General features: G+C 43.1%; 1 protein-coding gene across 2 annotated transcripts in view; it reads left to right on the top strand.

Annotated features, from left to right (window-relative positions):
* Nucleotides 1-1,105: 1,105 nt before the first annotated feature.
* Nucleotides 1,106-25,032, top strand: part of RFTN2 (raftlin family member 2) — a 47,018-nt gene continuing 23,091 nt past the window's right edge. The window contains exons 1-7 of one of the 2 annotated variants that reach the window (XM_081017864.1): nt 1,106-1,802; nt 6,341-6,524; nt 6,830-6,941; nt 8,530-8,845; nt 13,313-13,516; nt 16,231-16,352; nt 18,828-18,931. In XM_081017864.1, the coding sequence (XP_080873990.1) occupies nt 1,664-1,802; nt 6,341-6,524; nt 6,830-6,941; nt 8,530-8,845; nt 13,313-13,516; nt 16,231-16,352; nt 18,828-18,931 (1,181 nt within the window). In that variant the 5' untranslated portion in view covers nt 1,106-1,663. The remainder of the gene's footprint in view (nt 1,803-6,340; nt 6,525-6,829; nt 6,942-8,529; nt 8,846-13,312; nt 13,517-16,230; nt 16,353-18,827; nt 18,932-25,032) is intronic. The other variant, XM_081017863.1, reaches the window with a different exon arrangement.

Here is a 25,032-nt window from a genome sequence, read left to right as displayed (position 1 = left end):
CAGTGCCTTTCTCTATCTCTGCAAGTCTAAAGAGAGAGATAAAAAATTCAAAACAGTGTTAACTAATATGAATAATTTAATAATAATTTTATTATTTATACCTATAACTATAAATGTGTTGTCTTACTCTCAAGGAAACTTAAATAAGCTGTATAAAGAAATCATTCATAGACGGGTCAAAGCTGAAGCAGTACATTTACTTGTAAGCGCTGGGATCATATAATCAGAATTGTAGAGTTGGAAGGGACCTTTAGGGTCATCTAGTCCAACCCCCTGTAATGCCGAAATCTCTAATGCTAGCTGCCAACTTGCAGGGGGCTTAAGACGCCTTTGAACAATGCAGTTGATAAGATTGTGGCTTAACTAGGCTGCATGCCCTGAAGAAATTAAAACAAATACAGTGGTACCTCGGGTTAAGTACTTAATTCGTTCCAGAGGTCCGTTCTTAACCTGACACTGTTCTTAACCTGAAGCACCACTTTAGCTAATGGGGCCTCCTGCTGCTGCCACACCGCCACCGTGTGATTTCTGTTCTCATCCTGAAGCAAAGTTCTTAACCCAAGGTATTATTTCTGGGTTAGCAGAGTCTGTAACCTGAAGCGTATGTACGTAGCCTGAAGTGTATGTAACCCGAGGTACCACTGTATAAGCAACTAGTTGAAAATTCACTCCTTTGCTCTTTGTTTGCAAAAAGCCCCTAAAACAGAAGTTTTAAGAATTAACAGAAGCTTAACAGAAAGATTGCCATAGAGCTCTTTCTTGTATAATGTGAATCAAATCCCTCCTCCGGGTTTGCTATGATGTACATTTCTAAATGGGACCTATCAAAAGCAGAGAAGGTGCTTTTTTATATTTTTTAACTTACTAAGTTAATTACTCCAAATACAATTTGTACTGCTCTCTAGCCAAGAGAATCTTTTGCTATTGTGTGCATTTTTCCCCCAGCTGTCCTGTGCGAAGGAAGTCAGATCCAAACTCACATTTAAAACAAGAGTCTGAACTGCTTTTCATTTACTTTGCTCCCCTTTGAGATGCCAGAAGCAATTTCCTCTTGAAGTTGACTTCCTTTCTGGAAACGATTTTGTCTCAAACCATGTTGAGGCTCTCTGGTCCCATTATCTGACTGACTTGCTCTTTTTTGTTCCCTTTTCTTTGCTACTGCAGCAAAACAGACCTTCTGGCTGCAAGGGAATCACACTGAAGTTTTGCAGGAACTTTTTATTTCGGTTGTTTTCTCACATCATTATCAGCCAGCCAAGAGGGACAGACAAAGCACTCATTGGTGCCCTCTGCAACAGAGCACTGCTAGCGGGGGCTGGCTGTAAATTGACGTGGCATGGAAAATCTCTGCTAAGTTTGTAACACTTTGTATGTTCCTGCAAGAGCAGTAACACTCTTGCCCAGGAGGACTTCGTCGCCTGAAAGCATAAAGGGTTATACGCCTGGGTGTAACTATGGCTGGAAAATTCCTCCTGTTTCTAACTTGGGACTTGAAGATTCTTTTTTCTTTGGTGTTGTGGCTAGCAGTAAACAGCATCTAAAACTTTGAGATTCCTTCCTCTTCTTTTTTTTTTTCTCCAATCAGAGGGAAACAGATTTTGTGGCATTCTCCATTTCTACCTCCACCCTCTTTGCACCTTCCTGCTCCCTGCCGGCTGTGACCATGGGGTGCGGACTCAGAAAACTAGAAGACCCAGATGATAGCAGCCCTGGAAAAATATTTTCAACGCTAAAGAGACCGCAAGTGGAAACAAAGACGGACTCTGCTTATGAGTACATATTGCTTGATTTTACTTTGGAAGGTAGGTATCTTGTTTCAGCAGTACTCTGTGCCAAAGGCTTAAAGGGGCAAAAGTTTTCCTTATTTTATTTCTTTGGGTTAGATACGGGGAAACTAATTCACGAGAATCTTTCAACACCAGTCACTGTTAATCATTAGGCCAATGGTTTAGAAATGTGTTAAATTGTGCGTATGAATGCCAGAAAAAAATGTGTATGCACGTAACAGTTAGCACATTGGTGCCTCTGTTCAGAAAAAAAGGTCTTTTTCCAAATCTGTGCATAGCTGAAAGCCAGTTTCTGTCAGTATCGGCAGTTCTGTTAAACTTGACAGTAAGCACTACTTAAGAGCACTTCTACAGTGGAAAATACCTTTTAGCTTCCTATTCTTTGTTTCATGTTCTGTTTTGTTTTTGTAGCTTAGGCATGGAAGGAAAACTGAATTTTGTGCAGTTAAAAGGCAGACAGTGTGGGTCTACTTCCCTCTTTTGTAGGGTTTTTCTTGTTCCTAACCAACTCCCTGTCCCAGAAAGTTGAAAACATAAACAACCGACCCCAGACGGCTTCCCATTAAAAACAGGCAGTTCTATTCAGCTGTACAGTAGTTGCTTCAGGGACTCATAATTTTTGCTGAAACGTTTTGGTGTAGCTTCTCCATGGCTATACAGCAGTTCTTGTGGGTAGCTGATACTAGTTTTAATTGCCATGGTTGCAGTAGCCAGAATATATTAATGCAGATTACAAGTATAGATTTCATGAAGATTGTTGTGCAGGACACATTTTAGTCCATTACCTGCATTTTTGGCTTTTCATTCCGTATGCAATTCATTCATTTCTCTTTGGGTGAAGCAAAACTTCTTTGTGTGGAGAAACAGTAGCAACAACGACAACGTACTTTTGAGTCTCATGCTGGATTACCTAATACATAAGCGATATACCGGTCTATAAGTTTAAATTGGCAATCGATTTAATGCATTCTAGATTTTGTTTGCAGCTTTTGTTTTGCTACATAGTACGTAGCATTTTGAGTTGCATAGCTTTTGCGTTCCTGAAAGTAGTCTGATGGTGGTTATTTCTTGTGAAAAACAATTATTTTTCATTAAAACATACGTTTTAGCAACTGAACGCAAGGAGGAGGGGAGGTGTCTTTACATCACTGCAGTGTTCCATGACATATACCAAAAAAATCAGGGTTCGAGCTAGAATTTCGGTTTTGCAAATGGAAAGACTCTATTCGTGGAAAGGGTTGCAATCCAGCAGAGACTCCTTCTGGAGGAATGGGGGGGGGGCGTAGTAATCAGGCCCAGAGTCAGCAACTGGCCTGGTGGGGGGCAAATGTTAAGCCCCAAAGAACCCACTGGGGCTGACAACAGTCGCTGGCATCTTCCTTCTACTTTTTCACTACTAGGGCAACCCACCATTTTCTTTTTCCCAGAATGCTTCTGGGCATAGATGGCTGCAGCCTTGGGCGGCGCTCTGCTTCAAAGAAATAAAGATGTTGGTGACCAGTCATCCCTCGCAGCTGTTCTGGAACCCAATATTTCCCCCAACACATCAGCTGTGCCCTCTGATTTGGACTGCCTCTGCCCTACCCTGGCCACTGCAACAGGAGCCTCTGCTGAATTGCGGACTCTTCTGCAAACAGGAGTCCTTCCTGTTTACAGAAATCTGGGACTCCTGTGCACCACCTGGCGAGCTTATTACGGAGGATCTTGCCAGCATCATGGATGTTTTGTGTGTGTGTGTGTGTGTTTCCCAGAGGGCATCATGCCCAGATCCCCCCAGAACTGGTGCCAACCCTGGAAGCAATTTTCACAAATTCATCCTTCCTCTCCACTGCCTCCCACACTGTTATGGAGTACCCCTCCTTGACCCTCTGGAGCAGATTTTCAGAGAGGAGGAGAGATCTGTTGAAACCCATTTCCCACAAGCAGCACTGTGAGCGAAGTTCCCGCTGCAGCAACTCTGAATCTATAATCTGTCAGCAATATTGTGCTTAAATCCTTCCCTGTTGTTAAATTCGCAAACCCTTCAATGAACATGATCTGAATGTTTAGATGCACTCAGCTAGTTTTCTGTACAGTGGTACCTCGGGTTACATACGCTTCAGGTTACATACGCTTCAGGTTACAGACTCCGCTAACCCAGAAATAGTGCTTCAGGTTAAGAACTTTGCTTCAGGATGAGAACAGAAATCGTGCTCCGGCGGCACGGCAGCAGCAGGAGACCCCATTAGCTAAAGTGGTGCTTCAGGTTAAGAACAGTTTCAGGTTAAGTACGGACCTCCGGAACGAATTAAGTACTTAACCTGAGGTACCACTGTAATCTCATTAGGATTTCAGCAAAGACACAAGACCCCTTTTACTTGCAGTCTGATACAGTGATGCATATTTACTCAAATGTAAGGCTCATGTTCAAAGGGACGCAGGTGGCACTGTGGTCTAAACCACTGAGCCTAGGGCTTGCTGATCGGAAGGTCGGCGGTTCGAATCCTGTCGACGAGGTGAGCTCCTGTTGCTTGTTCCCAGCTCCTGCCAACCTAGCAGTTCGAAAGCACGTCAAAGTGCAAGTAGATAAATAGGTACCGCTCTGGCGGGAAGGTAAACGGTGTTTCTGTGCACTGCTCTGGTTTGCCAGAGGCAACTTAGTCATGCTGGCCACATGACCTGGAAAAACTGTCTGCGGACAAACGACGGCTCCCTCGGCCTGTAAAGCGAGGTGAGCGCTGCAACCCGAGTCATTCGCGACTGGACTTAACTGTCAGGGGTCCTTTATCTTTACCTTTTTAAGGCTCACGTTCAGGCAAGTATTATTGCAACCATAATCACCTAATTATGGATGTCATCCTAATCCTAAAAGTTCATAATGATGTGTCTGTCTGCAGCTCAGAGGCAAGAGATACATCTCAGCAGTTCCATGGTACAATTACTGCTTCTAACGTTCTTGTGCAGTCTTTAGAACATTTAATCTTATGTTTTCGTTTGCTATCTTACCAAAATTTTGGAGCTGGCTCTAGGTCACCTTGTGCAGCTAGGATTGACGTGTGTGTGTGTGTGTGTGTGTGTGTGTGTAACAAACAACGCCATCTAAATATGACACCTACATGTAAACACTGTACAAAACCAAGAAAACACACTTAACGTTTGGAATAATTCATCTACCTTACATGAACATTCCCAACAAGCTTCAGCCACATGATACAGCTATAATATAATACCATTTATGTGTGAATATTTTATTTAAGAGCATCCACATATTAACTGGTGAATGTCTAAAGGGACTAATTATATTGTACCATTTTATGGCTACAGTTGGGTACTTAGCCTGCATTGTCCTGTACTGCGTATTTTAATGCATAAACTGGAAATTTATTTACGTATTTAAAAATGTACTTATAGATTACCCTTTCGGGAATAGTTGAACATTGATTGATACATCTAGCATACACATATTTGTTTAGGTCTGGTTCTTGCCTAAATACTGTCATCAAGCTGACTGAAAATTAATTTATAGACTCTGCATGTCATTTAAGTACAAAGTTTTCATTTCATTTCATTTTTTATTTTATTTTTGTTTGCCTTCTGTCCATCCCGGGGGAGAAAGTTACTTCTAGCATAACCAAGTTAGCCTAACAGTGGTTTGCCATAAAATGTTGATGTCTGTAATCTATTGTTTTATATCTGTGTTACTGGGATTCAACATTATTTTGTTTTCTACGTTCTTTGAGCCACCTTGAAAGGTCTCTGTCCTGAAAGGAAGCTTAGAATATAACTATACAGAATCAGTTCAGACCCCAAAACAAATGTGAGCAAACCAATGGAAAAATGCTGGCATCTGAGCTCGTCTAATTTTGCGATTTCCATTGACTGAAATTATGGTTCAGAGCTACCGACAACTCTATGGTACAGAATCTAATATTGAGCAGAAATTCCGCCTGCTGAAAATCTCAGCTTTTTCCTTCTTATTTACTTTTAATAGATACAAGTTCCTAGCTCCCATCGATGCAAAAATAGGTTCGACAATATGTGAACAATGCCTGATGAAATCTAAAAAGCCATGGGATAGGTTAAGTAGGACTTGTAGGGGACAAGGCTTTGGTGCCTTATCCAACTCCTTAGCCCTGCCCACAAGTAGCAAAAACAAAATAAATTGTGCCAGGTAAATGCCTACCTACAAATGTGTGTGGTTTATATAGGTCAGAGAATCTAGCTATCTTGATGTATAGAGTTTGCGTTTCTTAAATAAAGGTTTTTAGTATAGACTACATTCCAGCCCTCGATCTGTACTGTAGCCGTAATAGCTACTATTTTAATTTTTATAGCTTTCTCCCTGCACCTGTTGTTGTAACCACTAATCCTCCCAGCTTCTCTGAGTCAGTGGTGTGATATAGAGCCATAAGCAGAACAGCCAAGTTGTTTTAATTTCTCCTATTAGCAGATACCTACAGCGAAACCCCACATTGCAGCTTAAATTTTATATACAGAATATATATATAAGCTACTGTTTCTGTCCAGTGCCGTTGGAAGTCACTGAAATGTTTGTGTAATTGAAATCCCTTTAGCTTCCTCAAATCCAGAGGCGATCAAGATCAGCTCTGTGCTGGAAATTGCAAAAAAGGTGGAGGAATATTATACGAAAGGATATGTGGTAGGAGCTATTCACCCTGTTTTATTGTCAATTGGACGAAGAAGACACTTCCCAGCAAGTCACATTTATCGAGTCGTACTACTGCGTCTCAAACTGAGGTATGTACCATAGTAAATAAGTGTTTCTATTATTGTTTAATGTATTTATATCCTGCCTTTCTCCCAAATAGATAAGATAAACATAGAGCCAGGCCATAAATACTTTGTCTCAAAAGGTAATTCGGTTGCGTTCCAAGTAACACATTTGGGCGACTTTGTAATCAGGCCTCCATGGAGCATTAGCCAAACAAAAGAGTTGCCAAGACTGAATTCATAATATTTTGGAACGAAGGAAGTTGTGCGTGCTGGCATTTTGCACAAGATACATCAGACTGTAACAAAGGCTGCTTTCTTTCTGTCTCCAGCCAAAAGCATCAAGCATCCAGAGGACAGAGACAACCCCGACTCGTGATTGAGGAGTGTCCTTTGACATATGAAACGCTCACAAATGAGGTGGTCAAAGGACTGTTGGAAAAGGTAGGACGGTCTTAACAATTTCTCCTTGAAATATTTTGCTTGTAGGCTTTTCAACATGTCATGTAGGTTAATTTTTTCCACATATGACTGAGCCTCCTCCCCTCATGTGCTCTTCTCAATTAGTCACCTCTTGATTTGCAGACCATAGTTTCATTTTAAATATGAACCTGCAAATGATGGTTTGTTCTTGTCTCGCAAGCCTGGGTTATACACCAGGATTTAATCCTGCTTCATAGGGCGGGCACAATCCATAGTTTGCTAGTTCAGATGTAATGAACTATGGCTTGCTACAATCCGCAATGTAACTGATGATGGATATGTTGTCACGTCACTCCTTGGTGTGTGGAGTGCCGCAGGGCGCAATCCTCTCCCGGATGCTTTTTAACATCTTTATGCGCCCCCTTGCCCAGATTGTCCGGAGCTTTGGGCTGGGTTGTCACCAATATGCTGATGACACTCAGCTCTATCTGCTGATGGATGGCCACACCGACTCGGCCCCAAACACACTGACCAGATGCTTGGAAGCTGTGGCTGGGTGGTTTCGTGGGAGCTGATTGAAACTAAATCCTTCGAAGACAGAGGTCCTCTGGCTGGGTCGGGATGGTATGGGGATGAGGGACCAACTCCCTTCTCTTGCGGGGGCCCAATTAGTGCCATTGCCTTCCGTTAAGAGTTTGGGTGTAATCCTTGACGCCTCCCTTTCCATGGAGGCGCAAGGTATAGCAACAGCCAAGGTAACAGTTTTCCACCTTCGCCGCATCAAGCAGTTGGTTCCTTACCTTTCCTGCCCTGACCTGGCCACAGTGATCCATGTGACGGTCACCTCCAGGCTTGACTACTGTAATTCGCTCTACGCGGGGCTGCCCTTGAAGCTGTCCCAGAAACTCCAGCGGGTGCAGAATGCTGCAGCGAGGCTCCTCACGGGGTCTCTGACATGGGAGCATATTCACCCAGTGCTTTTCCAGCTGCACTGGCTCCTGGTGGAGTACAGGGTCAGATTTAAGGTGCTGGTTTTGACCTTTAAAGCCCTTCACAGCCTAGGACCCTCATACCTATGGGACCACCTCTCCTGCTATGCCCCCGGAGGACCTTAAGGTCCATATATAGCAACACCCTAGAGGTCCCAGGCCCTAAGGAAGTTAGATTAGCCTCAACCAGAGCCAGGGCCTTCTTAACACTGGCTCCGGCCTGGTGGAACACTCTGTCTCATGAAACCAGGGCCCTGCAGGATCTGATTTCTTTCCGCAGGGCCTGTAAGACAGAATTGTTCCACCTGGCCTTTGGCTTGGAATCAGTTTGATTCCCTCCCCCTCTTTCTTTTTCCTTTCTCCTCCTATGAAGAGATTGCACCCTAATGTTTTAATGTTGTATTTTAATCTTTTAAATTGTATTTTAATCAACATGTGCTATTTTCGCACACCAGTGCGCACTTCTTTCTTCCCGCACCCATACTCCTGTATAAGGAAAGCATCACATGCAAATGACCCCTCACCGTGTTTCTAATTTCTGAATAATAATTTAGAAATGATTTCTAAATGCACACAGCTTAATTATAACTGTATTTGTGTGTTGGGGGGAAAATATATAGATCAACGATGCCGCAAAAAGAGGAATGAAGTTTGTTGGATTTATAACACAACCTTGTCCAAAATCGAAAATCTGCAATGGCACAAGCACAGATGGGAATGCAGAGTCCGATTCAACCCTAAGCAGAAGGAGTAGGGAACAGAGAAGACACAACACAGATGACAGTGATAAGCCCTGGAATGAAGGGACTCTGAGTGGACAGTCCTCTGAGAGTGGCATAGAAGAAGAAATCCAGCCAGACATTGGGCAGTTGCGGGAGACAGATTTTCATGATGGAAGAGAAGGCAGTCCTAGCCCCACTAAACTGAGGAAAGAAGGTACTGAAAATTGCTACATATATAGTCTTAACTATTTCCAAGGAATGTAAGTATCCGTTTTTGGACACGATTACCATCCAGACTGGTTCAAGATCTGAAGGTGCTTTTGGACCCAGCCACCCCCCCCCTCCAACATTAGCAAATACCGTATTTTTTGCTCTATAAGACTCATTTTTTCCCTCCTAAAAAGTAAGGGGAAATGTGTGTGCGTCTTATGGAGCGAATGCAGGCTGTGCAGCTATCCCAGAAGCCAGAACAGCAAGAGGGATTGCTGCTTTCACTGCGCAGCGATCCCTCTTGCTGTTCTGGCTTCTGAGATTCAGAATATTTTTTTTCTTGTTTTCCTCCTCCAAAAACTAGGTGCGTCTTGTGGTCTGGTGCGTCTTATAGAGTGAAAAATACAGTGGTGATGGCAGGAGGTGATATATCAATATATCACCCAAAACCATTTTGAAGTCCATATTGTTATACTGGTTTCATAATTTTTGTCCTGGCAATATATCGCAAATTATGGTGTGTGTGCGTGCTATGCAGAAATCACAATGTGGAGAAAACCGTGATGCCAACCACCCTTAGCTCCATCCTTATTTCAGACATCATGATGTATCAGTATATCACAGTGTTTAGCTGGCGATATATCGTGATGTTGAAATCTAGATATTGCCCAGCCCTACTGTTCGCCTCTACATAGTTCCATCCTTATTTCAGATATTGTGATATATTGATATATCATGATGTTTAGCCGGTGCTGTTTCGCGATGTTGAAAACCAGATATCACCCAACGTTGCTTCCCAAACACAAAGCTCGCTGTGGGTAACTGAGAGGAGGAGGGGCAGGGCAATCAGCATGGCAAAGGCACAGTGTCAAGAGTGTCCGGTTGGTGGCAGCGGTGCACCTGCACTGCTCCAACCTCCCCACCTCCTTGCACTTCTCCTTCTTAAGTTACTGGCAACAACCTCCATGATGAGAAGCTGGGTAAGCTCCACCAGCCACAATGGCCAGCTTCAACTTTTATGAGTTCCTCTTGCTGTGCAAGCTGTGCCCCTTTTTAGAGCAAGGAAATCTTACCATGCTGATCCATGGTTTTGTGACCTTTGTTATTGCAAGGTACTCCTTAAGTGCGGGTGGTGCTGTGGTCTAAACCACCAAGCCTCTTCGGCTTGCCGAGCAGAAGGTCGGTGGTTCCAATCCCTGTGACTGAGTGAGTTCCCGTTGCTCTGTCCCAGCTCCTGCCAACCTAGCAGTTCGAAAGCACACCAGTGCAAGTAGATAAATAGGTACCACAGTGGTGGAAAGGTAAATGGCATTTCCATGCATTCTAGTTTCCGTCACGGTGTCCCATTGCTCCAGAAGCAGTTTAGTCATGCTGGCCACATGACCCGGAAAGCTGTCTGTGGACAAACACCGGTTCCCTCGGCCTGGAGTGAGATGAACGCCACAACCCCATAGTTGCCTTTGACTGGACTTAACCGTCCAGGGATCCTTTATCTTTACCTTCACTCTTAAGGCTGCTCTTGAAGATGAACTTCCACAACAGGGGTGGGTCCCCAACATCTGGAGAGTCACAAGTTTGCCACCCCTATGGTATAAGATAATCTAGAAGAGGCAAGGGCTTTCTTGACAATGACATTCTCATTATTGTAAGGTCCTCTCCAAAAAGGTTCACCTGGTGACAACACTGCTGACATTTGATAGCAGTCAGCAGAATTTTTATTTGCCCATGCATTATAATAGATTATATTAATTTAACTGAACAAGTTTTAGTCTGTTTGAAAGTTTTTTGCTGATTTCTTGTTTTTGATGGGGTGTGGTGTGCTTTTATGCTGCACACCGCCCTGATATCAGATTGTTTATTTTTAAATAAAATAAATATTAATTTAGCCTGGAGCGCTTACAAAATGCTTCAGCCCATCTGCTGATGATTGTGGCAAGAACATAGGTAACCCGTTCCAATGTAACTCCACTGAATGCTTGTGGCGTTTTGGGCCCAGCTCAACATGTTGGTGTCGACTTCACAGCCTGAAACAAACCTAATTCAGGGAACTGCCTCTCTCTGTGTGAGTCCCTTTGCCAGCTGCAGTCCTCAGAGAGAGCGTTGCTCCATATTTTCACATGATGCCGCATGCAGTCATCATCAGCTGATCACAGGACTTTTGTTGCAGTCACCCTGAGGTTTTGGAATGTCCTCCTGAATGAGGTCAGAAATAGCATGTCCCTGATAGCATTACAGAAAGCTTGCAAAATTCACCTATTTTGCATGGCATTGCTTCAATGAATATGATGGTCATTGGGTGTAGTCTCAATTGCTAGGATGTGGTTTTGTGAACTTGAAATTGAATTATTGGTCATTATTACATGCATGCATTAGGGACGCGGGTGGCGCTGTGGGTTTTATTAGGGATGCGGGTGGCGCTGTGGGTTAAACCACAGAGCCTAGGACTTGCCGATCAGAACATCGGCGGTTCAAATCCCCGCGATGGGGTGAGCTCCCGTTGCTCGGTCCCTGCTCCTGCCAACCTAGCAGTTCGAAAGCACATCAAAGTGCAAGTAGATAAATAGGTACCACTCCGGTGGGAAGGTAAACGGCGTTTCCGTGCACTGCTCTGGTTCGCCAGAAGCGGCTTAGTCATGCTGGCCACATGACCCAGAAGCTGTACGGCAGCTCCCTCAGCCAATAAAGCAAGATGAGCGCTGCAACCCCAGAGTCGGTCACGACTGGACCTAATAGTCAGGGATCCCTTTACCTTTACCTTTATTACATGCATGCACAGTGCCCTTATCCAGAAGGTCCCCATAAACCTATGGACCTGTTTTGCCACCTCCCCAACCCCAGCTACAAATGTGGATGTGGATGGAAACAGGCATGTGAGTATGCTACACACAGCAACAGGATGGCCTTCAGTAGGAACAAGGGGTCTGTACTATGAATGGGGCAGAATTTCAATTGAATTTGCATTTAAAGGCCAACCTACTTAATTTGCAGTTACTGAAACGATGCACAAACTGAAACACGACTAGCCTGTGAGAACAGCACTTCTCCGAATTTTTCAGTGCAGTTTTCCCACCAGGAGCTGTGTGTGCATATACTGGGCTCAAGTGTGCATAAAATGCACGTGTAAGTGAAATCAATGTACAAAACAATGAATTACATTAGGGGAAATTGTTTTGCAAAAAAAAAAAGATATATTTGACAAAAATGTCTTGCGAAATGAGTATGATGAGGAATTTTTGGAAATAATGGTGAATTTTCAAAAGGAGTTGGGTTGTTTTTTTGTTTTAAGTAAACTGATGTGGTATTGTGGAGTACTGAACTCAAGCTTGGGAAACTGAAAAACAACAGATTTGTGCATCCCTGGTCTGTGAGCATCCCCATTTAGCCCCCTGACTTTCCTACAAGTTACTTAGATTGCACATTCAGCTCAAGCAAAGAGACAGGGGTGGCGTACAAAAAATATGCATTAACCTCCCATTTCTCCTAAGCACCAGTTACACCATCAGTAGGCATGCCAGCAGGTGACATGGTGATGGTGAAACAGAACTTGGTTGACATACGGTCCCATGTGGCTGTGCCCACATTGGATCAAAAAATGCTCTTCCTCTTCTCCATCTTCTTCCCCATCTTCTATTTAACACAATGTGGTTTTGACTACTGGAGGAAGAGAGTAATGTAAACCTTTTGTGGCTTAGGGAAACTGTTCTATGAAAGTCTTACAGACAAATGAAGCTCCTAAGGTCTTTGCATTTTCCAGACAGAGGCAGTGTAGGCATTCTGTATTAACCGAAGAACAGATATAGGGCACGAAGATAGGTAATCAAGAAGAAAGTTATAGCAACTTAGGCAAGTATGCGCAGAGTGAGAAAGGTGAATCTTGGAAATGTTGAAAAGGAAGTTGCCGTTGTCTGAAGTTCAGTATGGGGAAAAATCAGAACTCTTTGAAGGGATGTCGGCAGCATAATTGCAGAGACCAGATTATGCCGTGAGATGCCAGCAGTGTAAAAATAGATTGGATAGATGAGAAAATTAGAGCACTGAGAAAGGGGATGTAAAACAAGACGGGCAAAGTGCCTAGGACTGGGCAGGGAAGATTCAAAAGCAGAGCTGTCCAACTTAAAAAGAGACAGAGAATGAGCATTTTGAGAGTTAGGAAAAGAACTCAAAGATGAGACAACCTTGTTCTGTCTAAGGAGAAGGAGGATTTCAAATGTTAAGCACCTCTATTAAGTTGTCTGTTGGCTCAGAAGCTTCCTGCAAATTGACTTTCAACACCCCACTTGAGTTTAAATAGTTTTCATTTGCCATGTTGAGGCTTTATGTCATGATGTATGGACAAGTTTAAGTCCTCTCCACTTGAAATACTGATAACTGCTCTTGATAAGTGTTCCATTTTTAAAAGGTTAATCTTAGTTACTCCATTCCTCCAAACCCTCGTTATCCCTGACTTCTTTATTTTCTAATATCTTAACAGATAACAAATTGTATACAGTCTTCAACGTCTTTGAGGATGATTCCACCTGTTGGACATATCACGACGGTGTTTTGTCTCTAAAAGTGTCGAGGAAAGGACCGGTGATTAGTACTTTGGATGCTGACTGGCTAGAGTTAACCACGTTTTATTACAAACAAGGGTTGTCCTTAATTGACTCATTCGTACACTGGGAGGCTTCTAAAGGTAACTGTAATCATACCATTCGTCTCTTTGCACCTGAAAAAGGCGATAATAGTATTATTTATTTCAGAACAGTAAAGGACCTAGATAATGTAGTGGCTTCTCTTACTTAATCAATGTTGTACAATAAGAGTAGGAAGGAGGAAATGATTATTGTGAAGGAAGACACAAATAGTAGAGAAATATTCTATTTTTTCAGCAAGTATTATTTTTCTAACAACATTACCGTATTTTTTGCTCTATAAGACTCACTTTTTCCCTCTTAAAAAGTATGGGGAAATGTGTGTGCATCTTATGGAGCAAATGCAGGCTGCGCAGCTATCCCAGAAGCCAGAACAGCAAGAGGGATTGCTGCTTTCACTGCGCAGCGATCCCTCTTGCTGTTCTGGCTTCTGAGATTCAGAATTTTTTTTCTCCTGTTTTCCTCCTCCACAAACCAGGTGCGTCTTGTGGTCTGGTATGTCTTATAGAGCGAAAAATACGGTAATTTTTCTTACAGAATTAGATGGCAAAAAAGTAGGGGTGTTTGTGAGTGAACCGACCTGATTCACAACTCCTAAACTAATACACGGATAGGAACACATTTGTCTTTCGTTTTTCTGAATTTTGTGATACCATTCATAGCTCTAATAATGCATCAAAATGCATATAAAAATGTGTCTTTTAGGATACCCTATTTGATATGGATGTTTCTGAAGGAGGAGAATAGCACATAATTGGTTACTTATGTGATTGGAAGTTCAGGCTTCAGTGTGATTGTTTGGTAACTGAAAAGCTTCAAGTTCTTTAAAGTAGCATGCTAATTTTTCACCCAATATTCATTTCTTTACTGTTACTATCACTGTTTGTGATAGCTGGGTATGAATGGAACAAAGGGCATCAAGAACAGTTTCTTTGTGTGAGGTCTCTTCTCTGAAGAGCTGCTTCTAACAAACATTTCACACAGTCCTTGTATGGAAGATATTCAAGTGAGAAGCATTAATAGCTAAATGATAACATTAAGAAAACCTCTTAAGTGAGTAATTTTATGCCTGCTTAGTGCTTTATATGTTACACATTAACATAAAGTATATGTAAACAAACAATAACGTGGTTCATTTAAGAGGTCTTCTTAATGTTATCATTTGGCTATTAATGTTCATTTTAATGCTTTCCATAACTGATTTTCCCTGTATGGAAAATAGTTGAACATAAACAATTTTAATATGGCAATTAGATATATTTATTAAAATGTTTTTATTCCTTTATCTTTGGAAACTAAACCTTTCTAGATTTTGTTTTAGTATGTTGTGGGTGATTGACTGTGTTTGGCATTTACAGAGGAAAGTACATACAGTATAGTAACGTAACAGATCGTGGAATTAAGTGTGGGGACTCCACAAGTTGCTAGCGCCATTACTTGGAAATAGCAAATGATGCCCTGGGTTGATCTGTAGGAAAAATGTGTCATCTCCCTTTCTCAAAAGGACCTCTAAAATGGTCATGTGTTAAGAGAGAGAAGGAAGAGTGTGCTCCCAATGTCTCACCTGATGATGTCACTTCTGGGCACACTTAATTCTGCAGCATACTTCACAGTGATGATAATGTGTGAGGGTGTGACATCTTGGTATATGCAGGTGGCGCTGTGGTCTAAACCACTGAGCCTCTTGGGCTTGCCAGTCGGAAGGTCAGCGGTTTGAATCCCCGCGACCGGGTGAGCTCCCATTGCTCTGTCCCAGCTCCTGCCAACGTAGCAGTTCGAAAGCACACCAGTGCAAGTAGATAAATAGGTACCGCTCCGGCGGGAAGGTAAACTGCATTTCTGTGCGCTCTGGTTTCCGTCATGGTGTTCTGTTGCACCAGAAGTGGTTTAGTCATGCTGGCCATTTGACCCGGAAAGCTGTCTGTGGACAAACACCGGCTGTCTCGGCCTGAAAGCGAGATGAGCACCACAACCCCATAGTCGCCTTGGACAGGACTCAACCATCCAGTGGTCCTTAATATCCTAAGAAGTGTGTGAGAGAGAGGCAGGCAGGCAGAGATCATCTGAACATTATACAGCTACAACAGATCAGAGGACAACAGTTCAAGCACTGTTTCTCTCTCTTTATCTCTCTCACACACACCCTTATATCTAGCACATGCAACGTGCCAGGAATCAGGTACAGTGGTACCTCAGGTTACATACGCTTCAGGTTACAGACTCCGCTAACCCAGAAATAGTGCTTCAGATTAAGTACTTTGCTTCAGGATGAGAACAGAAATTGTGCTCCGGCCGCACGGCGGCAGCAGGAGGCCCCATTAGCTAAAGTGGTGCTTCAGGTTAAGAACAGTTTCAGGTTAAGTACGGACCTCCAGAACGAATTAAGTACTTAACCCGAGGTACCACTGTACCTCCTTTTTACAGGCTCTTTAGGAGAGGGAAATGACATATTTCTTCTACACAGTAATTCCATACCAGGTTGTGTGTGTGTGTGTGTGTGTGTGTGTAATCTCTCATGGAGAATAGCACTAGAAGCTGGTGCAATCCACACTTGATTCCATGATCAGTTTAGTTAGTAAAGGTGACATTATTTTTCTCTGTAGACTCCAAACACAGAAGAGTGCTGACATGCTAAGACAGAATAGGAAGAAAAACACCCTAATTTGAATGTAATAAAAAGCAGCTACAGTAATGATATATTTCTTAACAATTCAAGGTTTCTATCATTTACTTCCTTCTTTTCTTGTTTCCCCAGCTGACTACTTGCCCAAATCATTAGAAGGTTTATTTATATATGAAGAAGAAGGCACAGGAGTGCCCGGTTCAAACAGGAAAGGAAATGATGCCATTGTTGTAGAACAATGGACTGTAATTGAGGTAAATGCCTTGTTTTTGTTTTTATGTATGCAAGTTAGTCTCAAAGGTTTGTTTGTCTCCTGATTCAGAATGATATTGATTACAAATTTAGTTCAAATTAGTAAATCAGTATAAGCCAGTCTGTAAAATGGGTGCAACTGAGTTGGCTTGAGTTGGAAAACCCAATTACTATATTTTCTTGTAAACGCTCTTAACTAATACATAAATATTACTAAGGAAATATTGATAGTGTAGCTGTTGGTCAGGCCTTTAAGGTTACATACCGATTCAAACTTTTGAGGCACACACTAGCAGATCATAGTATCTGCTACTTAAAATACATCATAGCAGATTATTTCATTCAGCAAGAAGCCTCTGAATAAATATCAGGAGCTTGCCACAGTTGTATATTGCGATTTCTGCGTCACACATTCTTATTTGAACATTCCGTGCAAAATATGCCTGGCAGACAAACTTGAAAAACCACACATAGGTTTGGGTTGATGTTTGGTTTGGGCCAAAGAAATTAGCCATTGTACTGCTGACAGTATATATGTGGTGGCAGCTTCTGCTGGAAAAACTGAACCTCTTGCTGAAATGATGGAAATGGTTTCTAGGAAATGATGAAGCACAATTAGCTGACTCGTTAAGTTCCCCAATCAAGGTGGCCTCTCAAAAATGTGTTTGCCTTTGAAATATTTTTTCCCCACCCCGCTTTGGGGATGAGGGCAGCTTTTCTAACCACTAGGCATTCTACTTTTAAATTACACTGCATTTCAAAAATCCTTAACTTTGGAAGGGTAAGCCTTTTGAAAAAAAAAAAAAAAGTAAGGGGAAGTAGTGCATAAAATAAGTACCGTATTTTTCACTCTGTAAGACGCACCAGACCACAAGACGCATCTAGTTTTTGTAGGAGGAAAACAAGAAAAAAAATATTCTGAATCTCAGAAGCCAGAGCAGCAAGAGGGATTGCTGCGCAGTGAAAGCAGCAATACCTCTTGCTGTTCTGGCTTCTGGGATAGCTGCACAGCCTGCATTCGCTGCATAAGACGCACACACATTTCCCCTTACTTTTTAGGAGGGGAAAAGTGAGTCTTATGGAGCAAAAAATACGGTATCTAGTAAAGTAGTTCTGTTAGCACAGGGGCTTTTGGCTGAGCAACTGAGCTTCCTCTCCCCGTGTGCCTCCTGCACACCCCATAAATCTGTTCTCCCTCCTGAGTAAATTTGAAGTATGGGGACATGCAGAGAGAGGAAGTTCCATTGTGTAAAAGGAAATCCTAGAGCTCGCAGAACTACTTCAGAACTACTTTGTTGTGTTATACCACCCAATGGCTCAATTCTGATGTCCATGCATTCAAACAGAAGGAAGAAGCAGGAAACTTAATTTTTCATTTTAAACATGGCTTGTTTCCTCATCAGCAAAAGTGGCTTTGGCAGAATATCCAGATTTCTCCCACACACAATTGCTATGTTTGATCAGCATTAATTAAGAAAGCAGAATCACAGACTCATAATTTCCTTGTTTGCTCTCAGTTCAGCGACAGAGTTAAAGGTCAGTCAGGCACATAACATCCTTTTCCCTTTTCTTTTTGCTTCTGTCATGGGAGGAAGGGCAGGGCATACATTAAAGTTAAAGTAATAATATAGTAAAGTAATTATAATAACAAATAACAACTGGGTATGGGGGAAAGAGGGGAGATGAAATTTATATGTGAGAATAACATGCAAATCAGATCCAATGTACGTTTACCAAGTTTGAATAGCTAAATAACCAAGAATAGCCTAAAAGCATAAACAGACTTTGCCAGTAATTGTCTGAGATATCTAACTTCTCAGGTTTAGCAGAGTTAATTGTGTTGGGCCAATAATGCCATTTTTCAGAGTTCATCTGCCTGCCACGCACATTCTTTTTCAGTCATGGGATTAATTAGGCATTAGAACTGCTGTGCCCTTCCTGATGGGGGGGCAGATGCCCCCGCCTCCTATCAGGAAATGGATCCTAGCCTGTACCCTGCTTTGGCAAATGGGGATGCTGGCTGGGACTTGGGCTGCGCCAGGGGGCGGAGCTGACAGAGCGGGTAGGCTTCCCTCGGATCTGCCCATTTAACCAGCCCCTACCTGGGGCTCTACCTGTTCGTTCCCTCGCCGATTTTCTCGACCCACCCACCCTCAGTTTTTAGCTGATAGTCAATAATAATAATAATACAGTGGTACCTCGGGTTACATACGCTTCCAGAGGTCTCTTAACCTGAAACTGTTCTTAACCTGAAGCACCACTTTAGCTAATGGGCCCTCCTGCTGCTGCTGAGCTGCCGGAGCACAATTTCTGTTCTCATCCTGAAGCAAAGTTCTTAACCCGAGGTACTATTTCTGGCTTAGCAGAGTCTGTAACCTGAAGCGTATGTAACCCGAGGTACCACTGTATTTGGCTTGTGGAAATGCTTGCTGCTCTCCCCAAATATACTAATGCCTTTGGTTGTTTTTTTTATATAGGGCAGTGAAATCAAAACGGATTATGGTCCTTTGCTACACACCTTGGCTGAGTTCGGTTGGCTTTTAACGTGTGTGCTGCCTACTCCAATCATCCGACTGGACAGGTAGATGAAAACGGTGCCTTTCTCTCTCTAGTGCATGGCAGCCCGACTTGCGGGGACATACCTGCTCCTGACAACACACAGGGTCTGAAGTGATGCCACCTGGCAGGCAGGGCTTCTGCTTTCACCTGAGCAGCTCTATCTCAGAGGCACAGTTCTCCAGAAGCGCCAATCAAGGGCTTTCAAATGAGTCACACGCACGTCCAAAATTAAAATGCTGAGCAGGGTCTCCATCCCTCTTGACTATAATAATAATAATAATAATTTATTATTTATACCCCACCCATCTGGCTGAGTCTCCCCAGCCACTCTGGGCGGCTCCCAATCAAATGTTAAAAACAGTACAGCGTTAAATATTAAAAACTTCCCTAAACAGGGCTACCTTCAGGTATCTTTTAAAGATAGGATAGCTGCTTATTTCCTTCACATCTGAAGGGAGGGTTTCCACAGGGTGGGTGCCACTACCGAGAAGGCCCTCTGTCTGGTTCCCTGTAACCTCACTTCTCGCAATGAGGGAACCACCAGAAGGCCCTCAGCGCTGGATCTCAGTGTCCGGGCTGAACGATGGGGGTGGAGACGCTCCTTCAGGTATACAGGGCCGAGGCCATTTAGGGCTTTAAAGGTCAGCACCAACACTTTGAATTGTGCTTGAATTGTACTGGGAGCCAATGCAGATCTCTCAGGATCGGTGTTATGTGGTCCCGGCGGCCACTCCCAGTCACCAGTCTAGCTGCCGCATTCTGGATTAATTGTAGTTTCCAGGTCACCTTCAAAGGTACCCCCACGTAGAGTGCATTGCAGTAGTCCAAGCGGGAGATAACTAGAGCATGCACCACTCTGGCGAGACAGTCCGTGGGCAGGTAGGGTCTTAGCCTGCGTACCAGGTGGAGCTGGTAGACAGCTGCCCTGGACACAGAATTAACCTGCGCCTCCATGGACAGCTGTGAGTCCAAAATGACTCCCAGGCTGCGCACCTGGTCCTTTGGGGGCACAGTTACCCCATTCAGGACCAGGGAATCCCCCACACCTGCCCACCCCCTTTCCCCCAAAAACAGTACTTCTGTCTTGTCAGGTTTCAACCTCAATCTGTTAGCCGCCATCCACCCTCCAACCGCCTCCAGGCACTCACACAGTTAACCAAGTCAGCCTGAGGAGGGAGGTTTCTCAGTTCTGTTTGTAAGCAGCAGCTGTTGGGTTTCTTACCTCATTGTGAGGGTCTCCAGCTGTTTCTGGACTGCAACTCCCATCATCCCTAGCTAGCAGGACTAGTGGTCAGGGGTGATGGGAACTGTAGTTCAAAAACAGCTGGAGACCCAAGTTCGGGGATCCCTGAATTAGAACAATTATGGTATCCCTCTTCTGTGATAGATTCAAATAGGAGTGACCGTTTCACCATAATTACAAAGGCTACCAACTACTTCACCAGAGTTTGTTGCTTGGGAAGGAAAACTGTCCGCGTAATTTTGGTGGTGGGTGGAGTAGCTCAGGAACTGATCCAAGCAAATACGTATTTTTTCCAAGGGAGTTGACCTAGTTTCTGAATCAATTCTTCTTTTTAAGTGGAAAAGCAGCGCTAGTGTTCCAGATAGTGTTGATAAAATACTCAAGTGCAGGGGTTTTTTTCTAAGGGAGAAGAGTACATTGTTGTCCCAGAAAAGAAAAACAGAAGCAACTGAGATTTGGGAGTTCCCTGTTTTGTTTTTAAAAAATTGTAGCCTGAAAATCTCCATCGAGACTTAAGCTCTGATTAAAAATCTGTCCTGAAATATTTGGTGGGGTTTTTTTAAAGAGAAGAATCACGATTTTGTTTTTGTTTTTTGTCCCATAGTTTCATTCTGAATATTTTCCGCACTTTTGTTGTGGAAAATAAATTGGGGATTTTATTTATTTATTTATTTATTTATTTATTTATTTATTTATTTATTTCTAACCCATCTGGCTGGGCTGCTAGTCATACAACTGAATCACAAAAACTGTTACGCAGTAGTGAGACATCTGTCAAAAGACATTCATTTTAGCATGAACATGGTATTGCTGTTGTCTGAATATGCTCATTCTTTTCTGATCAACTGAAACCTTTAGAGCAGCATCGCATTTGCTATTCTTCAGGATCTGAAATGATCAAGTAGGAACAACCAGCAGAAGGGAAATTGTCCCAAATTGCTTTCCATCAACATCCTTGCGGATTTTAACCACAACAAGCGTTTAAGGCAAACAGGAAACGGCTCCTGGCTTGATTGCCTGTAGAAGGGAACTGGGGCATCATAAGCAGAAAAGGGGAGGTAGAGGAAGTCGGAAATATTGCATAACTAGCCAACTCTTGCAGACAATAATATGTGAGTTATTGAGTGGTATGATTTATCATGTGCTAATACTGAATGAGCACTGTTTCTGAACCATGATGGGTATGATTGTGGAAATAAAGGTAGAAAATTAAAGGAATATTCCAGACATCGGTAGACTAAGGAATCTCCACCAGATGGTGGGGTGCAGATGTGCATTATTGAAATATACTCAGAGTCAAGAGTGGATTTCATGCTCTTTATTCAGCTCATAGTGGTGAGGAGGAATGAAAGTTTCCCCAAAGTATCTGCTTTATATACATTGTTTACACAATGGGCTGCACGTGACTGGCTAATTCCGGGATTCTCCCGTAGGCCAATCAGGTGGCGGATTCACTTCCATCTGGAGCTGGATTGGGTGGCTCCTGCAGACCAATCAGACTGCTGCATTGTTCTAGGACCAATCAGACTGCTGCATTTTGGATCCTATTCAACTCAGTACATAACAATTATCAACAGCACATGCAGCCAACCTCACAGAATTGTAGAGTTGAAGGGGAACACAGGGGTCATCTAGACCAACCGCCTGCAATCCAGGAATCTCAACTAAAGCATCTTCAGATGTCTTCTAAAGATTGTATAGTTACTTATCTCCTTGACATCTGGTGGGAGGGTGTTCCACAGGGTGGGTGCTGCTACCAAGAAGGCCCTCTGCCTGGGTCCCTGTAACTTTACTTCTCGCAATGAGGGAACCACCAGAAGGCCCTTGGAGCTGGACCTCAGTGTCCGGGCTGAACGATGGGGGTGGAGACTCTCTTTGAGGATGAATGAAGCCGTTCAGCCGTTCAACACTTTGAATTGTGCTTGGAAACATACTAGGAGCCAATGCAGATCTTTCAGGACTGGTGTTATGTGGTCCTGCCAGCTGCTCCCAGTCACCGGCCTAGCTGCCGCGTTCTGGATTAGCTGTAGTTTCCGGGTCACCTTCCAAGGTAGCCCCACGTAGAGCGCATTGCAGTAGTCCAAGCGGGAGATAACCAGAGCGTGCACCACTCTGGAGAGACAGTATTCATGTGAGATGTTTTAATTGCTTTCAAACTGTTGTAACCCATCCTGGGACTTCATGGTGAAAGGCAGGCAAGTAATCTCAATAATAAACAACAGTAATAGGAACAATAACAGCTACTCTTAAATAGAAGGGCTCCAATCCAACAAAGTGTGCATATAGACTTCTTTCATTTCATTTCATTAGTAAAGACTAAATGGGGGCCTCCTCCTTTACTGACTAGCAATTCCAATTGCTGTTTGCATAGCCCAGGATGTTAGATCAGGTTGGCGAATCACACACCTTGCACGTGAATTCCTCATCTTGCTAGGGTTCAATCTAAGGAAGTTAGATTAGCTTCAACCAGAGCCAGGGCCTTTTCAACCCTGGTGGAACGCTCTGCCTCATGAGACCAGGGCCCTGCAGGATCTGATTTCTTTCCGCAGGGCCTGTAAGACAGAGTTGTTCCGCCTGGCCTTTGGCTTGGAGCCAATTTGATTCCCTCCCTCTTTCTTTTTTCCTTTCCTTCTCCTCCTGCGATGAGGCTACATTTTAATATTTTAAGGTTTCAATATTTTAATGTTGTATTTTAATTTTGTTTTTAAGTTGTAATCATTCAACTTGTTTTTATTATTGCTTGTAAGCCGCTCTGAGCCCGGCCTTGGCTGGGGAGGGTGGGGTATAAATAAAAATTATTATTATTATTATTATTATTATTATTATTCATCCAAATGTCTGCTTCTGGCACACACATATGTGAGTTGGAGTGCTGGTGTAATGTCTGGCAAAACCATTACATGATTTATATTCAAAATTTCAGTGTTATGTCCTTCAACTGATAAATCATTTCCACTGGTATCTATTCTGCAAAGTAAACATAGCAACAACATCATTAAAAATAGGCAGACAGAGGAAATGCCACATTAATTAGTATTTGTCTGATGGGTTTTATGCTGTCTTTCACATGGCGGATTTCCTTAAGAATGCAAATCACATGTCTGAATACAGAACAGCATATTCTGCAGTCTACGGTTCTCTTTCCCTCCCCGCACCCCCTGCCACTGACTTTGAACTCTTAACATCAGAACTCCTGTTGAATCTTAATAACTTTTAGTATCCCAGTGTCTTGTACCTTTCGGTGCTAAATGTAAGGACAGAGCTGTTGTTTTCCCCAAATCAGCTGGCGCAGTGCTCTGTGCAGAGAATTAAATCAGGGAATGCCTCCCTAAAAGAATAAATAATAATGGGAAATTATGGGTTGGTTCCTAAGACACAAAAGCAGAGTTCTACTCACATAACAGGCCTTTCCTGCTAAGTCCCTCTGGGCACTCTGAAAATCAACTCGTGAGGCTCGGGGTATCAGAGATGGAACCAGGGAGACTGTACCTTTTTTGAACAGGTGCCTTACTCACGGTAACCTTTGGATCCAGCCATATGTATAAACTTCTCTGGGCAACTACTAGAGTAAAAGCAGTCACACACTTGAGAATAAATAAAACAGTGAAAGAAGCACTCATTAGCTTCCCTCAGCAGCTTTCGTTTTCACACTCATATTCTACCAATTAACAGTTTTTTGCAGACTGCCAAGCCATCCCACCAAGTGATGATGCAATTGCACTGCTTTGAAAAGGTGTGAATCTCCAGTAACTTAGCAGTAAGAACAACAAAAGAGTCTTGTGGCACCTTAAAGGCACCTTATGTTCACGGACCACAGTCCACTTACATCTTTTTCCTTTTTTTTGGTGAAGCAAATGAGAGCAGAAGGAGCTCCCCTGACTTGAAGACTTTTGGGTCTGGCTGAGCTGTTTCAATAATAATAATAATAATAATAATAATAATAATAATAATAATTTATTTGTACCCTGCCCATCTGGCTGGGTCTCCCCAGCCACTGGGCAGCTTCCAACAAAGATTAAAAATACATTAAAATGTCACACATTAAAAACTTCCCTGAACAGGACTGCCTTCAGATGTCTTCTAAATGTCAGGTAGCTGTTTATCTCTTTGACATCTGATAGGAGGGTGTTCCACAGGGCTGGTGCCACTACCAAGAAGGCCCTCTGCCTGGTTGCCTGTACAGTGGTGCCCCGCAAGACGAATGCCTCGCAAGACGGAAAACCCACTAGACGAAAGGGTTTTCCGTTTTTGAGTTGCTTCGCAGGACGAATTTCCCTATGGGCTTGCTTCGCAAGACGAAAATGTCTTGCGAGTCTTGAGATTTTTTTTTCGCTCCCCCCCCCTTTATCTAAGCCGCTAAGCCTTTAATAGCCTTTTAGCAGCTAAGCCGCTAAGCCGATAAGCCTTTAATAGCCGCTAAACCGCTAATAGTGCTAATCCGTTAAGCCGCTAATAGGGTTGCTTCGCAAGACGAAAAATCCGCTAGACGAAGACGCGGAACGGATTAATTTCGTCTTGCGAGGCACCACTGTAGCTTGTTTCTCACAGTGAGGGAACCGCCAGAAGGCCCTCAGCACTGGATCTCAGTGTCCGGGCTGAACAATGGAGGTGGAGACGCTCCTTCAGGTATACTGGGCTGAGGCCATTTAGGGCTTTAAAGGTCAGCACCAACACTTTGAATTGTGCTCGGAAATGTACTGTGAGCCAATGTAGGCATTTCATTTTTCTCGTTGCTGGCTTGATAGACATATAGACTATCTGCTGCTGTTATTTTTAACTTGTTTTTATTAAGGGTTGTATCCATTGGTGCCCTTCCACAACCAAATTCTTCCGTTCACAGTCTTTGCTAACAGGACAGGAAGAGCAATGATTATTGCCAT

The sequence above is a fragment of the Podarcis pityusensis genome, assembly GCF_964106645.2.
Source record: "Podarcis pityusensis genome assembly, chromosome: 1".
Classification (NCBI taxonomy): Eukaryota; Metazoa; Chordata; class Lepidosauria; order Squamata; family Lacertidae; genus Podarcis; species Podarcis pityusensis.
This window is presented reverse-complemented; position numbering and strand designations above follow the sequence as displayed.